The sequence below is a fragment of the Sclerotinia sclerotiorum genome, genomic scaffold (assembly GCF_000146945.2).
Source record: "Sclerotinia sclerotiorum 1980 UF-70 scaffold_9 genomic scaffold, whole genome shotgun sequence".
NCBI lineage: Eukaryota > Fungi > Ascomycota > Leotiomycetes > Helotiales > Sclerotiniaceae > Sclerotinia > Sclerotinia sclerotiorum.
This window is the reverse complement of record NW_001820827.1, coordinates 470,003-485,769: the sequence shown is the minus strand read 5'-3', so window position 1 is coordinate 485,769 and position 15,767 is coordinate 470,003. Positions and strand designations below refer to the sequence as shown.

The window sequence follows — 15,767 nt, the reverse complement described above, 5'->3', positions numbered from 1 at the left end:
TGCCTTTCAAAGGGAATCGAGATTTGGCTATCAGTCCGCAGTTACTAAAAGTTTTCGTCATAAAATCATAACCATACTTGTTTCTATATGATCCGTGATTCTCACAATATGGTGTTGTTAATTTTGCAATTTTTCAATATTGAAGTTGTACCACTGAGCATTCCACTTTCCGAAGCTAAACTCATCCACTTGGGATTGAAATGCTAACATTCATTGTCTACATAAAACAGCTCATAAGACCAAATCCTCGGTCGACATGCAATTCCGATGGCTCCGGATTCGACGAAGCAATCCCGTGAGCTCATAATTTCCTGATAGACAAATCAATCTGGCCATTTGTAATGGTAAACAAACACGAATTCGAATATGAGCTAGAAATTATGTTGAGCATGCATTCCTTGCTAAGCCTCAAAGACCCCGTTGCTTGCGCGTCAAAGACCCCTACAAGACACTTTTAGTACCTGTGAATCGTTTCTTGACACCAACCAACACGAAAAGCAACCAACCATTCAACCTTTTGCTGAGCTACGAATAAAGAGTCATTTTATACGCACTTCGGAGTCTATGGGAGTGCATACAGTCCATACAGTCCATACCTAGTTTATAGGTCATTTCATACGGGATGATGGATTGGAAAAGGGGAGGCGTCAAAAACATTCTCGATTGTGCGTGAAATGTTCATATGTTGATATGTGATATTATAAAATTACTTCTCTCGTGAAAAATGGAAAATGAAATAGTGTATGATGTGATTATCCATTCATTGGTAATTAAGGTTTTTCCTTGCTCCGTAGTTCTTATGAGTGACTTCACTACGGAGTAGGAGAAACACATTATTACATGTACTAAATTTAGAGGAATCACGGAATAACCAAATCTAGCCAGCCCAACCAAACAAAGTTTATCCAAAGAGAGAATAGGGCCCTAAGTTCTATGAACCACTCGAACGCTCGAACACTCAACTCGCGGTTTCATCTCTCTTCCACTTCCGGTTCCTGGGTCACAAATATTCCCACACACGAACTTTTACCTTCGACCTCCAAATTTCAAAACATCTCGATTTGAAACATCATCCCACACTACCGAGCAGAACTCTGTGGCCTCAATTATCCATTCTTTCGAAGATTCAGATCCCGCTCAAACATACACCCATCCATCCAATAACTCGTTGTCGACTGTCGTTCATTATTTGTTGCCTCGGTCGACAGGCATTCGAACTATAGAATTATCACTGAAGCTAGGGGTGAAACTATCTCATGACCCTCCACGTTTACCTGCGAACATCATAATCAATCTTTCTGCGAAGGACGCTGCACGGCGACAACTAGCTTAACAGAAGTTCGACGATAAATTTGCGCCGGATTTACAGCCTTGCGCTTCCCTCACTTTGATATTGTTACGGCGTCTTTGTCGAGCGTGAGCTCAAAGGCTCAACGAACCAGATAAAACTTGCAACAAAACTAGGAGCGGGAATTCGACTTTGCGCCGTCAAGATGTTGGAAGACAAGTACGTCAATAATGTCTGGAAGACGTTCAATCGCGCAGAATTGTGCCAATGCTTTCAACAGGCAGAGACTGACTAGTGATAAAGATACATAGGGCTGGCGTTAGCCGTTACCTCGACTATGGCGATAGGTATGAAACTACGAATCATAGTAGGAAGGACAGATTGAGGCTAATATTATTATTTCTTCTTTGCAGGCACAAGTTTTGTCATCACCAAAAAGGTACGAACATTTATATGTCTAACATTCAGTCACAATAATTTATTGACAGCTTCCTTAGGGGTTAATGGATGCCGAAGAAAGACACGGCTTCGAGGGAGACGGGTTCACATATTTGAGGAGTCCAATATGGTGGGGTGGCATAATAGCATGTATGTGTGAATACGTACACAGCGCGGGGAATTTAGCTAATAGGATGTGAACAGTAATTGTGGGAGAAATAGCAAATTTTGCGGCGTATGCGTTCGCCCCAGCGATTCTGGTCACACCTCTCGGAGCGCTCAGTGTCTTGATTGGAGCGGTGCTAGGGTCATACTTTCTGGAAGAGAAACTGGGTACCTTGGGGAAGTTGGGCTGCGCAATATGCTTGATAGGATCGGTCATTATTGTCCTTCACGCGCCGCCAGACAAGGAGATCAAGAGAATAGACGAGATTCTTCACTATGCTATTCAGCCGGGTATGCCGAAACAACACTCCGTTTTACAGGAAGATGCTGACATTTATAGGATTTCTTTCGTTTTGCCTCTTTGTTGCAGTTTTTGCAGTCGTTATGATTTACAGGGTCGCCCCAAAGTATGGCAAGAAGAATCCGCTCGTGTACTTGTCAATTTGTTCAACCGTTGGCGGTATTTCAGTCATGTCAGTAAAGGCATTTGGTATCGCGGTGAAATTGACATTGGGTGGTGAAAATCAATTCATCTATCCCTCTACCTACGTTTTCATTATTGTAACTGTAGTCTGTATTTTGACACAGATGAATTATTTCAATAAGGCGCTGAGCCAGTTCCCCACTTCCATGTAAGTCATGCTTATTTTTGCGGTCGTACATTTGAATCTGACTTCTGACCAGCGTAAACCCACTTTACTATGTCTGTTTTACGACCGCAACACTTACTGCTTCATTTATCTTGTACGGCGGTTTTAACACTTCTGATGCGGTCAACACGATTTCACTTCTATGCGGATTTCTCGTCATTTTTACAGGAGTCTACCTACTGAACGTCTCGAGAACCGACCCCGAAGGAAACAAGATAATGTCCGGTGCAGACGGCATCGCGACCGACCCTCTTTCTGGCATATCAACGAGACGAAGTATGCAAGCCCGACGAAGCAATGATCCACACAGGATGAGCATGGGAAGCAATGGGTATGGCCGAGGAGACAGAGAAGGGCTGATCCACGCGTACGACGAAGAAGAGAACGCAGGGTTTGGTCTTGCGGACCTAGGAGAAGACAGCGATGACGATCCGCTACCACCGCGAGCTATGAATGGGAAAATCAATGGACATGGCAGTAAGAGGAGTATCAGCGAGCCATCAGAACAGAGGAGGCCGAGCAGATCATCCACCCGGTGACCTTTTCCATAATAGTAATAATAGCTGATTTGATGTGACGACACACGTTTCGAGACTACTTTGCGGAAAAGCTTGGGCTGCATATGCTATTGCAAGGGTTGCAATTTTCTATGTGCTCTTTTCTTTTTCTTTTTTCATTAGAATATCATTTTGGTGGCAGGCTGGTCTGCTGGCTAGGGCCATATTTCAAAGTACGACTGCATGAGGTTCAGGCGTTTGGGTTGCTATTCTGTACAAAAGGAGACGGAAAGGAAAGACACATCTGTACGATATATACCTGGGTAAATTAAGGAATGGGCTTTCATGAGGCGCTATACGCTTAATTTGGCTCACTTCGATTGCAATCCAAGGGGGCGGTATTTGATATCACATTTAATAGCATCATGTAACATTATTTTAAAGTTTTTTAGAGCCGTAAAATTCGTTGGCTAAATATGAATACAAGGCCCTTCAACCAAGACCCGTATGCAAATATTTGGAAACGCCCATCCTGTTTTACCATTGCATAATTTATTCCTCTTGAGGAGCTGGAGCAGACTCTTCACCAGCCTGTTCCGATGAGCGAGCGGCCTCAGCAGCTGCTTGAGCAGCGGCAGCCTTCGCACCGTAATCCTGGCTCATAGGTTGAACCACACTTTGCTCCTCCTTTGGTTCGATGATGGTGACGGAATCTGGAAGACCCTTGGATGGTCCAGACTTTCCTTCTGGGTCAGAACCTCTCATAATCTTGACCTTGATTCCGAGAACACCTTGCTTGAGGAGAACGTGACGGGTAGCGTGGTCAATGAAGTCCTTGGCTGGTTGACCGGAGTGGATCATGAAACCATCAGTGAACTTCATGGACTTGGCACGGGCAGCACGTAATTTTCCAGAAACGACAACCTCGCAACCCTTGGCACCAGACTCCATGATGAATCTGAGAACACCGTAGCATGCTCTACGGACGGCGAGACCGTTGAGAAGCTTGTATCTGAGGGACTCGCATTGAGCGACGGCGGAGAGACCACGGTTTTGGACCTTGGCGGCGTAGAGGGAAACGCTGTTCTCGGGGAACTTAAAGCGCTTTTGGATGAGGGAGGTAAGTTCGCGAATGCGGCGTCCTTGCTCTCCGAGAACTTCTTGGGTGTGGGTTGCGCGGATGATGATGTCGGTGACAGTTGGGGTAACACGGACTTCGACACCGGAGTATCCCTCCTCAGCTAACTCGCGTTGGAAGAACTCGTTCAATTCGGCGTAGAAAACACCATCGGCGACGAACTTTCTGCGCTTGGAGCTGTACACAAGAAATTCATCATTAGCCCCGCGAACTTTTTGTTGGATGAGCTGTAGCAAAGGCAATTTCTTACATAGCGGCACCTGGAACACCGGAAGCCATATTGTCTGATTTATGAGATTATGAACCGGTGGAAGAAAAGGTTCAACGTCGTCGTCGGTATTGTCGTGTGGTCGATGGTCGCAAGTTCGAAATTGAATCTTGTGAATTTCCTTAGAATTGCTAGCGTATGTGGGATTTTAAGCGAATTGAAAGATAACAGCCTTGGATATGAGGCGGCACATAAAATCACCAGGCTCAAAATTGAGGCTCCATAATGCCAATACGGGCTGCAGGCCTGATTGGAATGCCGGGATGGATGCTACGTAACTGATATCATATGATATGGAATTCCAGTCAACGAAAGACAATAAAATATCCTAAATACAGCCAAAATTATTATTCAGAAATAATTAAACAACTCCTCCAAGGATTCAGCATAAATAACGAAACGACCGAATAACAAGAGACTTTCGAGATTCCAAATGATTTATTATTGATTCCAAGACTGAGTGCGCTGAGCCATAAACTATAATGGCGGACAAGCTCAAGATATCTAAGGTTCGTCAAATAGTGAAGTCCCGCCGCACGATAGAATGGTGACTAACCTTGGAAATTGCTCTGCAGGTGGATAATGTCCAAGTAGTAGCTCGGGGACAAGCTTCAAACGTTACACTACACTTAACAGCTCACCATCTAATTGTCGTTCAAGCACTCGCTTCGTCGCCGGAAGCTTCGCAACAAGAATCGCAACAAGGATCGCCAGCGCGGAAAAGAACAGCGCCTCAAGGCAGGTCGAGGGAGTCATGGATAGCATATCCTATGATAGCGCATTGTACATTTCGACCAACTTCGCCGGGATCTGGACAAGATTCTTCTATACGTCTACGAGGTCGAGATTTTAATTTCTATACTCTTAATTTTGCGGATGACAAGCAAGCTCGAGACACCTTCGAAAGTATAAAGAGCGCAACATGCAAGCTGGGGAGCATTGAGAGGTTGTATGCATTTAGTTATAAAGCGCATGGGGCAGAAAAGCAGATAAATGGTTGGGATATATATGATCCCAAGGCAGAATGGAAACGTTTGGGAATAAGTGAAAAAGGAGTCGATAGAGGATGGAGGTTGTCTAAAATGAACCATGATTACGCCTTCTCACCTACATACCCAGCCTTGCTCCCAGTTCCTTCGGCTGTCTCCGACATCACAATCAAACATGCTGGCCAGCACCGTTCAAGGGCACGAATACCAGTCCTGACATATTTACACCCAGTCAATAATTGTGCCCTGACGAGATGTTCACAGCCTAGGACTGGTATGCGAGGAGCCCGCAGTATACAAGATGAGAGATTAGTCAGCGCATGCTTTTGTGCGACATCAACTGTGGATGAGGCGGACTCAGTATCCCCAGCGGGATCTAGAAATAGTCCAGATTCCAGTCAAGCCGATATTAGCACACCAAATAATGGGGAAGTGACAGAGACAGATCGTTATGAGGATGAAATGCTTGCATCTGCGTCAAATATTGAGATCATAACCGAAAAACCTCATGTGTATGGAGCACAACAGAACAATCTGATTGTGGATGCAAGACCTCAGGTTAACGCATACGCTAACCAAGTAAATGGCTTTGGTACGGAGAATATGGAATACTATCCACTTGCTAAAAAAGCGTATTTGAATATTGCCAATATTCACGTAATGCGAGACTCATTGGCGAAAGTGATTGATGCCATTAAGGATGCTGATGTGTCAACACTTCCTCCAAATCGAGAGTTATTGGCAAAGAGTGGTTGGATAAAACACATTACTGGTATTCTTGATGGAGCCGCACTAATCGCTAGGCAGATTGGCATACAACATTCTCATGTTCTCATTCACTGTTCGGATGGCTGGGATAGGACGAGTCAGCTGAGTGCCTTATCACAGTTGATGCTTGATCCTTATTACAGGACCATAGAAGGTTTTATAGTATTAGTTGAAAAGGATTGGCTAGGCTTTGGACATATGTTCCAACACCGGTCTGGATTCTTGAACCATGAGAAGTGGTTTACGACACAGAACGATGCTCTCGCGGGCTCAGCAATACAACCAGGTGGAAACACTGACGGACGTGGAGATGCTATTGAAAATGCTCTACTCAGCGCCAAACGATTCTTCAACAAGAGCAATCATAGCCAAGAGATCGTTGATGACGCAGATGAGGTTACAGTCGATCAATCTCCAAAGAAACCCATATTAGACACACTCCCTCAAAGTGATGTCACTAAACCCAAAGAAACTAGTCCAGTCTTCCATCAATTCTTAGACGCAACCTATCAACTTCTCCGTCAACATCCTGCCCGCTTTGAATTTAATGAGCGATTCCTCCGCAGACTCTTGTACCATCTCTACTCTTGTCAATACGGGACATTTCTTTACAACAATGAGAAATCCCGTGTAGACGCCCGCGTTAGAGAGCGCACTAAAAGCGTTTGGGCATATTTCCTTTCCAAGAAGCCAGAATTTACCAATAAGGATTTCGATGGAGGAGTAATAGACGATCATGTAAAAGGCAAAGAACGGTTAATCTTCCCCAATCTGGATGATGTGAGGTGGTGGCATCAAGTCTTCAACCGCACTGATGAGGAAATGAACGGACCGCATAATCCTGCCATGGAAAGATACCTAGCACTTAATGCAAATAGCAATAATGGACTTAAAACATCTGCAAGCATAAGCTCGCCACCAGCTGCGCCATCCAGCCGCACTGTTCTTGCGGGTGTGGAAGCTGGGTCTCCAACGAGACAGGTTCCGAATGGGATTCCGAGTGTTAGTGGCAACCCCTTTGCAAGTTTGAGGGATGGAATCGCAGGATTAGGAATCGCCAAGGCAAGCGGATTGGGCAGTTTAGGGGCGGGCATGGGTAGTGCGAGTAAAAGTACTCCGGCGGGTTTGAATGGATTGGCTAATGGAAATGGGAACGGGAATGCGCAGGAAATGGAGGTTGAGATGCAATGATGATATTACATGATTGTTGGTTACGGAATGAATGGTATGACTGGGGGATTGCCGATCCAGGCTGGCGTTAGGGCTGAGATTGGGAATATATTTTGTTGGGATTGAAGGGATAAAGGGCATGAAAGGAATGAAGAAAAAGGCATCCGTCTGCTATCGATCGTACGTCTTAGCAAGGCATTTGTAGGAGTAGGGCGTACTGGGTAGATAAACATTACGTCACTCCACTTGGTATTAGTCTTGTTTGGAGGAAGATCACACAAAACAGTTTATGTTTAATGACTTTTGATGCTTTTTGATACTTTTTACTCATTATTCATGCATCAGACAGGCTATTCTAGTAGCTAGATAACAAAAGCAAAGTAGCAAGTCATTGCTTTCTTTGAAAATATTCTGGCTTGCCTTCTGGTCTACATGTGATGGATGTGGTGATGGCTTATAAAAAGACTTCGAGATTGATCTCTAAAGTGCTGACGGGATATCTGGGATCTATTAGTGTTTGTCTTTCGAATTGTTATATGTGGAAATGGACTTACCTCAATTCAAATTTATCAAGGACGGTAGGATGCAAGATACCAAACTCCCCCACACGCACCTCCTTGCCTCCCAAACGCAAATAGATCGCAGCTGCATGACCGGCAAAGAAAGTTGGCTCGTCGATTTCCTCGATCCAGTATCCATCTGGCTTAGTTGGATTTTCCTTGATCGAAAAATCCATTTTCTTGCCCTCTAATCCCTCCTCATGTGTAAGGAAAGCGGTTTGCAACATAAGCAGGATGCGATCAAGCAAACCGTGCACGACTTCGAAACCGCTCGTTTTGCCATACCATGCTGCTGCGAAATGACGCTCATTTCGGGATTTGCGCTCTAAGCTCAAATCTTTAAAGGCGACGTCGGATACTTCGAAGACTTTGAGGGGCAGACTGTGTTTCTTGTTTTCACGGATGGTTTTAAGAAGACCCGGAAGAAGAGATGTACGAACAACTTGGTATTCAGCGGTCTTTGGGTTAGCGAGACGAACAGCTGTAGTGCCATCATCTTTGCGGTTGAGCCAGGCGAAGTTCTCGTCATGAGAGCAGAGGATTAGAGGCATGACTTCGCTCCAGCCTGCCATGGCGGTTTCGGTTCTGACGATATCGCCAAGTTTGTTGATTGGGAGGGGTTGAGCAATTGTGGAGGCTTTGTTGGGAGATGTGCGCGGAAGGTTGTTGAAGCCATAAGCAATAGCTACGTCTTCCATGATGTCGCATTGGTGAAGAACATCGGCTCGGGTGGGTGGTATCGAGACATCTAGTAAATTCTTGTCCTTTGAGGACGGTTTCGCGGACAAACACATCTTCTTGAGAAGCTCGCAGATCTTTTCCGGGGTTTCTGAGAGGCCGCAGCAGTTATTGATATAGTCGACTTCCGCTTCGGTCTCTCGGGGGCTGAGATTAGGAGTTTGTCGTGTTTCCTGGTTGTGCTCCGAGATAATCTCCACAGGCTCGATTGTGAATGGTTCCGCGCAGTATTGCGAGAACATAGAAACGATAATGTTGTTTACTATTTCTAACTTTGTGCGGTCCGTACCGGTCATCTCAATAAAGACATTCTTGGTATTCAAAGTGATCTTAGAATGATCTCCGTTGATAATTGGAGGCATAGACATGACAGTGCGATTTGAGTCGTAAATAACTGGATATACTGGTTTATCTCGAATAATGTGTAGGTATTTCCCCAAGTGTTTATCAGTCTCATAAAATTGCATTAGTTCCTCCGCGTTCATCTCCTTGCTTTGGTTCAAAGGCGTGAAGACAATATCTTTCGGGGAAAGTGCTTCATAGGTGAAAGGTCCTTTAACAGTATCCATATCATGTGTACCAATCGCAACTAAGGTGCGCTGCCGAGCAAGATTCTGGTGAAGTTTGTCTTGCAGCGAAATGAAGGAGTCATAGCCATCTTGAGTGAAGGTAACATTTCGCAGAATTGATGCCGAGACATATGGTCGTACTTTCATAGTATCTTGGTGAACCGTCAAAGTCTCCAAATTTCCACTCTCAGGCTTGACCAATCTATAATTTGGGAAGGGTGTCTTCTCTCTGAAGACATTTAACATGAGAGCTATACCTTCGAAGCAGAGCATGTCATATCGATTCGCGGGGATTTCGATTTTGAGTTGTGCAGGTTCTTGCTTTCCGTTGACTATTGGTCGTTCCGAATTTGATGTGTCCTCGTCCAACTCAATTCCAAACTCGAAACATAACTCTTCAAACTCCTCTGTGGTGTACCTGAGAGTTAAATTAGTTCTACTGTATGGTGTCTGGCGAGGTGCGAAAGCGCAGAAATTGTTTTACTGACTCTTGGCCAAGAGCTTCATAGAGCTTAGCTTTATCAACGCTGATGGTAGGCATCTTGACTGATGCGTTGTGGTTGCAATATTTGCTTCACAGCTTCTCAAGTCAAATGTTATGAGTAATGACTGTATCAATGTATGAGTCGAAATAATAAATATTGGTGGGGTTGTATCAGAGGGGTCTGTGAATTGAGTGACTGGTCGAGAAGCATATTGAGGCCTGAGGCTTACATTTTAATGGAAGATTGATGTTTCTCAGAGGTTCAAACTCACCGAGAGCTGTGTTCACTGCCAACCAACATTACCTACATTTAACAACCTCTTCTGAATTTTAAACCATTTGCCCAACTTGAATATCAATTTCATATCCTTTGCAGCAGTGTGTTTTTTCAGGTATGTTTCAATAAATTCCTTTCACATTATTAAATCAAGGATCGGATCCATCTACAAAGAGTCCTTCGTTGTTTCCCCCACCATGTGCGGACTTGATATCTTTAAACTATACTGACATGTCATCGGCAGTCGCTGGTTTGACTTGTTATATCATAAGATTCATTCACTTCTCCCGCTTTTCTCTAGTCCCGGAAATTAATTACAAAGTTCCGTCAATCTATCAACCGCAACCAACGACGACGCGATAACCTCCTAAATATTCTCACCAGGAACCCTAAAATTATCAAGTTCAACGCCCTACTTTCTTGAACCTCGGAAATTACCTCGTAACGACCTGTACAAATCTTCATAATGGCGGACGGTCCAGACAAGACTGACGAGCTCTACCCCATAGCTGTTCTCATTGATGAGTTAAAGGTATTGAAATAAGGCGCATCCCCTTCGAAGGACAAGGCTCTGTTGCGCAGGTACTGATCGCTCACTAGCATGATGATGTACTCTTAAGATTGAATGCCATTCATCGACTTTCAACGATTGCCCTTGCGCTAGGAGCGGATCGCACAAGAGACGAATTGATTCCCTTTTTAGATGGTATGCTGGACGATATCGAACTATACTTTGATACACTGGTTGATGATTTTCTGCAGAATCGGTCGAAGATGAAGACGAAGTTCTGACTGCTTTGAGCGAAGAACTCGGAAATTTTGTAGAATACGTTGGCGGTCCAGAGTATGGCCACGTTCTTCTGTCACCTCTCGAGAACCTTGCGGCTATTGAGGAGCCTTTGGTGCGAGAAAAGGTGAGTTGATAGCATTGGACTGAAGTTATGGCCGTGCTGATTGAAGTAGGCTGTAGAATCTTTAAACAAGATATGCGAGGAGCTATCCTCACAACAAGTCGAAGAGTACTTCATCCCCCTCACGATCCGACTCTCAAAGGCCGACTGGTTTACCTCAAAGATCTCCGCCACAGGATTATATAATGTACCGTACAAGAAGGCGTCACCTCCAATGCAAGAGCAGCTCAGACAGCAATTTGGTCTTTTGGTCCATGACGAAACTCCTATGGTCCGAAGACAGTCTGCGAATAACTTGTCAAAATTTGTGAAGGAAATGCCTGCTACAATAGTTGTGGAAGAAATGATACCCTTGTTTCAACACCTTGCCGGTGACGACCAGGATAGCGTACGTTTGTTGACAGTAGAGATATTGATCGCCATTGCGGAGGTTGTACCGAAGGAGCAACAGTCTAGCCATGGGGTTCTACTTACAGCCTTAAGGAGTTTAATCGAAGATAAAAGTTGGAGAGTAAGATACATGGTGGCTGATAGATTTGAAAAGGTTGGTTTTACTTGAAATTTGCGATTTGATGATCAATTCTAACATCTTCTAGATTGCAAAAGCAGTAGATGATGAGGTTGTAACAAGAGATCTTGTACCCGCATTCGTAAAGTTATTGAAAGATAGCGAAGCAGAAGTACGAACGGCCATTGCTGGTCAAATTCCTGGTATGTCCTCTCATTTCTGTTTCTGTGAAGCATTTCACTAAATTAGAAGAAAGGTTTCTGCAAGCTTGTCGATCGCACCACCCTCTTAAATGATATCATGTCCACTGTCGAAGACTTGGTTTCTGATACATCCCAACATGTTCGGGCTTCTCTTGGAACACAAATCAGTGGCCTTGCCCCAATTCTTGGCAAGCAAGAGTACGTTTTTCACATCCGCACTTTATCATCTTTATACTTACAGGTCGTGATAAGGACTATCGATCACCTACTTCCTATGTTTTTACAAATGCTCAAGGATGAGTACCCAGATGTTCGATTACACATAATCTCCAAATTGGAGTTAGTGAACCAAGTTATCGGCATTGATCTCCTCTCACAATCCCTTCTCCCTGCTATTGTACAGCTTGCTGAAGATAAGCAATGGCGTGTCCGATTAGCAATTATCGAGTACATTCCTCTTCTGGCCAGTCAACTCGGAGTTCAATTCTTTGACGAGAAGCTGGCTGCTCTCTGCATGGGCTGGTTAGGAGATACAGTCTTCTCTATCCGTGACGCAGCAACAAAGAATTTGAAAAAGCTCACCGAGGTCTTTGGTGTAGACTGGGCTAATGAGGCGATCATTCCAAAGGTTATGGCTATGGGAGCACATCCAAATTACCTCTACAGAATGACCACATGCTTTGCAATCACAGTAAGTTTTGGATTTTGCCCTTGTGTAACAACCTGCTAACCCTGGTCACAGACACTTGCACAAGTCGTCAGTCTCGACGTTGTCCAAAATTCCATTTTACCTATGATGGACAAGTTGGTAGCCGACGAGATTCCAAACATCCGTTTTAACGTTGCCAAATCATATTCTGAGATCATCTCCGTCCTCAAGAGGCTCCCAGACGAGGGCACCGTATATTCATTAGAGAAGTCTGGAAGCTCGGAACCGCCCTCGGCTAGAGGCCAACAACTGATTCAAGAAAGGATTTTACCAAATTTGGAAAAGTTGCAAAAGGATGATGATGTCGATGTTCGGTTCTTTGCTACCACGGCTGCAGCTTCAATTTCTGGTGAGCCAATGGAAACTTAATAGACGTGTCGCGCATGGGGAGAAAAACGTACTTTTTTTGAGCCAGTAGCCTGAGCATGGTGACCTTGCTATTTTCCTGTTATTCTAGATCAGAGCATGAAATCCAGCATAGTCCCCTCTAATACGTTTTTCATAAAGCGACCTGATATGCAGATGGTAAGCGGCAAAACCATAGACAAAAAAAAAATGAGAACGATATCTCGAATCCACTGCTGCTTGCAATTAATGATTTTTTCAATTTTACATCCGTAAAAAACCCTCAATATCTGAACTTCGCGTCTCCCATAACCCACTGGCCGTCTCTGGCATGTCCGTAACTGTCCAGGCGGTGAAACAATTGCCCCTGTCCAAATAATTCTGCCACAATCGAATTTTGAATACACCGATGCCATTATCTCCTGCACAACGTCTTAATTCCATGAACTGATTAAGATTGTTACTGAAAAGTGTAAGTAAAGATGGCCTCGGAAACGTCAAAACCATCCCACCTTGAGCCATCACCTCTTGGTACAAAAGAATAGTAAGTACGTTTTGCGCGTTCTACAAATATTGTACCCCTCCATACTGCCCCTCCATGGCCATTGCGCCATCTTTCATCCATTCTTATGATTCAGCACATGTACTTCCTCTAATATCTTCTCTTACATCGAATGACACATTTCCTAATGAAATAGATAGTTGGGATAACCTCTATAACCGCGAAATCTCAAACCACGCTCTAGATGCAACGGATGTTGGTACGATATGGTTTGACGATTCATCTGCGGAAGATAAAGTTGTGGATTTCTTGAATGGAGAGGTCTTTGAGAAGGACTTACTGGGCCTTGGGGAAGTTCGTAAGAGGCAGGATTTCAGTTTGTTGGATTTGGGGACGGGAAATGGGCATTTTTTGGTTAGGTTGAGGGAGGGCGAGGAGGACAGTGAAGAGGAAGAGGAAGAGGAAGAAGAGGAGGAGGAAAAAGGAAAAAATGATGGGGGGACGAAATGGATTGGTAGAATGATGGGTGTGGATTACTCGGAGAGATCCATTGAGTTTGCGAAACGGATTGCGAAGGATAAACGGGAAAGTGAACAAGAGGGGACAGTAGACGGAAATGAAATCGAATTCATTACTTGGGATATAATGAAAGAGGATCCGTCCCCGAAAGTACTTAATGGAGAACAGGCAAACGGATGGGATATAGTACTTGATAAAGGGACATTCGATGCGATTAGTTTGTCAGAAGAAACAGATTCGAATGGCAAGAGGATTTTCGAGGGATATAGGGAGAAAGTGCTGGCGTTGGTGAGGAACGGTGGGGTGGCGGTTGTTACTAGTTGTAATTGGACTGAAGAAGAGTTGATCGAGTGGTTCATTGGGAAGAGAGAGGAGGAAGGGAGAGATAGGTTTGAGGTACTGAGGAAGATTGAGTATAGGAGTTTTAGTTTTGGTGGGGTGAAGGGTCAGACGGTCTGTAGTGTTTGTTTTAGGAAGCGTGGGGAAAGCAAATAAGAATGAGGAAAGTCGGAAATATGAAGTTATATGGGAGCCATGGTTCAGCTAGATGGTTCTTATGGGAGATGAAGGCAACCATGGCAATTTGATTTTGCCCATCGGTGCATCTTGAGCTCAGTCACTGTTGGGTCCTATACAGCTTAACCTTCACGGCCTATACCTGAAGTTTTCCAGTACTACATAATGCGAAATTGCCATTGGAAGTCCGCTCAAGTATCGCGGAAGCATGGGCTCTTGTTAACTTCAAAGCATGATGCATACGATTTCTCCTTATTGATATAATCTTACATCTACAAGGAAAGCAGAAATACATCAGCTCGAAACCAAGGTTAGTTAGTTTTACCACCAACATCACGTCCCACTGCTATGAAGGAGTTTCAACTTTGTTCTGTAAATTTTGACCTTAAGTTTATATATACATGACCTCGTAATAGAAATTTTGCGTTGAGCTGATATCAAAACACAATTCGGAACCTTGTCCACTGAGGACAAAATATTATCCACAACAACCCAGCTCAACCAAATCAACGACGCCATACTTTGAATCCTAATAAGAAACAGTTTCTTCAAACTTCCACACTGTGGATGAAGTGGATCGAAGTCGGATCTTTATGAAACGATTTATCTGCGGATTCATAAGGTCACGTCCCTGGAGTAAAAGTTGAGAAACCGCTCACCGGGAGTAGAGTTGTTAAGAAGGCTCACTGGAAAAGCTACCGGGGATTTCTTGCATCAATCCTAGACTTATTACTTTTACGAGCATTAAACTTTTCCAATCTAGCACTTCTATAGATTATAAGGAGATATAAAGATCTGTGTAGCCAGTAATTTATAAATCGCTAGTAATTTGGGTATCAGATTCTTTGAGGGAATTAGTTCTCGTAGCCTTGCAGCAAGGCTGAATTTGGCACTCTGCAAGCTTATGTAATCACTTTTGATGGCCATCAATGAGGCTTCCATCATCTCTCAATCACAAGCATACAACAGTGTCTTGAGCCATTTTCTACACCAAATCATCTGCAAAAATGGCGCCTGTCAATAATGCGGATCACAATATCGTAGCGAGTAGGTTCTCTATAATCCATCTTCTCTAATTCATCATACTAACATTCATAGACCAAATCAAAAATGTCATTCAAGACTTGTACGAGATAATGGTACAAACGCATAACTATGACAATGCCGGACGACCCTCTCGCGAAACGCTGGAAAAATCGCTCCTGCAACTCTCAAATTCCCTACAAACGGTTTCCCGCACCACTATTCCCGCCGGTCCCCCAACTGGAAATCCCCAAATCGATAGGGTAGCGGGAAAAGGCACAAACCTCGCATGGATTCCAGGGGATGTAATACATTATGTGGATAACGGCAGGAATCCGGATATTTATACGAGAGAGTTTATTGAGTTGGCGAGGAAAAATAATCAATTGATGAGGGGAAAGATGCAAGCGTTTGGGGATTTTAGGGATGTGCTTGCTGGGGAGATGGAGAAGGTGTTTCCGGAGTTGGGGGAGGATATTAAGATGGTTATGGAGGCTACTATTGATGATACTGAGGGAAAGTAGTTAAAAGG

At 44.1% G+C, this 15,767-nt stretch overlaps 7 protein-coding genes across 7 annotated transcripts; 5 read left to right on the top strand and 2 right to left on the bottom strand.

The window, feature by feature from the left end:
- Nucleotides 1-1,493: 1,493 nt before the first annotated feature.
- On the top strand, nt 1,494-3,080 carry SS1G_07123 (hypothetical protein; the record flags this gene model as incomplete). Its single annotated transcript, XM_001591627.1, has 7 exons — nt 1,494-1,507; nt 1,600-1,655; nt 1,702-1,727; nt 1,786-1,876; nt 1,931-2,182; nt 2,232-2,364; nt 2,576-3,080. 7 exons carry the CDS (start codon nt 1,494-1,496, stop codon nt 3,078-3,080), a joined length of 1,077 nt encoding a protein of 358 aa, XP_001591677.1.
- A 510-nt stretch (nt 3,081-3,590) lies between these two features.
- Nucleotides 3,591-4,455, bottom strand: SS1G_07122 (40S ribosomal protein S3; the record flags this gene model as incomplete). The annotated part of the gene is made up of 2 exons (XM_001591626.1): nt 3,591-4,353; nt 4,427-4,455. The coding sequence occupies 2 exons, from the start codon at nt 4,453-4,455 to the stop codon at nt 3,591-3,593; spliced, it is 792 nt and encodes a 263-aa protein (XP_001591676.1).
- A 471-nt stretch (nt 4,456-4,926) lies between these two features.
- SS1G_07121 (hypothetical protein) lies at nt 4,927-7,392 on the top strand (the record flags this gene model as incomplete). The annotated part of the gene is made up of 2 exons (XM_001591625.1): nt 4,927-4,953; nt 5,020-7,392. The coding sequence occupies 2 exons, from the start codon at nt 4,927-4,929 to the stop codon at nt 7,390-7,392; spliced, it is 2,400 nt and encodes a 799-aa protein (XP_001591675.1).
- Nucleotides 7,393-7,825: 433 nt separating this feature from the next.
- Nucleotides 7,826-9,779, bottom strand: SS1G_07120 (hypothetical protein; the record flags this gene model as incomplete). Its single annotated transcript, XM_001591624.1, has 3 exons — nt 7,826-7,871; nt 7,926-9,656; nt 9,727-9,779. 3 exons carry the CDS (start codon nt 9,777-9,779, stop codon nt 7,826-7,828), a joined length of 1,830 nt encoding a protein of 609 aa, XP_001591674.1.
- A 686-nt stretch (nt 9,780-10,465) lies between these two features.
- Nucleotides 10,466-12,699, top strand: SS1G_07119 (protein phosphatase PP2A regulatory subunit A; the record flags this gene model as incomplete). Its single annotated transcript, XM_001591623.1, has 8 exons — nt 10,466-10,531; nt 10,600-10,705; nt 10,762-10,913; nt 10,963-11,454; nt 11,507-11,621; nt 11,675-11,819; nt 11,874-12,312; nt 12,364-12,699. 8 exons carry the CDS (start codon nt 10,466-10,468, stop codon nt 12,697-12,699), a joined length of 1,851 nt encoding a protein of 616 aa, XP_001591673.1.
- A 458-nt stretch (nt 12,700-13,157) lies between these two features.
- On the top strand, nt 13,158-14,191 carry SS1G_07118 (hypothetical protein; the record flags this gene model as incomplete). The annotated part of the gene is made up of 2 exons (XM_001591622.1): nt 13,158-13,219; nt 13,378-14,191. The coding sequence occupies 2 exons, from the start codon at nt 13,158-13,160 to the stop codon at nt 14,189-14,191; spliced, it is 876 nt and encodes a 291-aa protein (XP_001591672.1).
- Nucleotides 14,192-15,219: 1,028 nt separating this feature from the next.
- On the top strand, nt 15,220-15,759 carry SS1G_07117 (hypothetical protein; the record flags this gene model as incomplete). The annotated part of the gene is made up of 2 exons (XM_001591621.1): nt 15,220-15,259; nt 15,311-15,759. 2 exons carry the CDS (start codon nt 15,220-15,222, stop codon nt 15,757-15,759), a joined length of 489 nt encoding a protein of 162 aa, XP_001591671.1.
- Nucleotides 15,760-15,767: the final 8 nt, after the last annotated feature.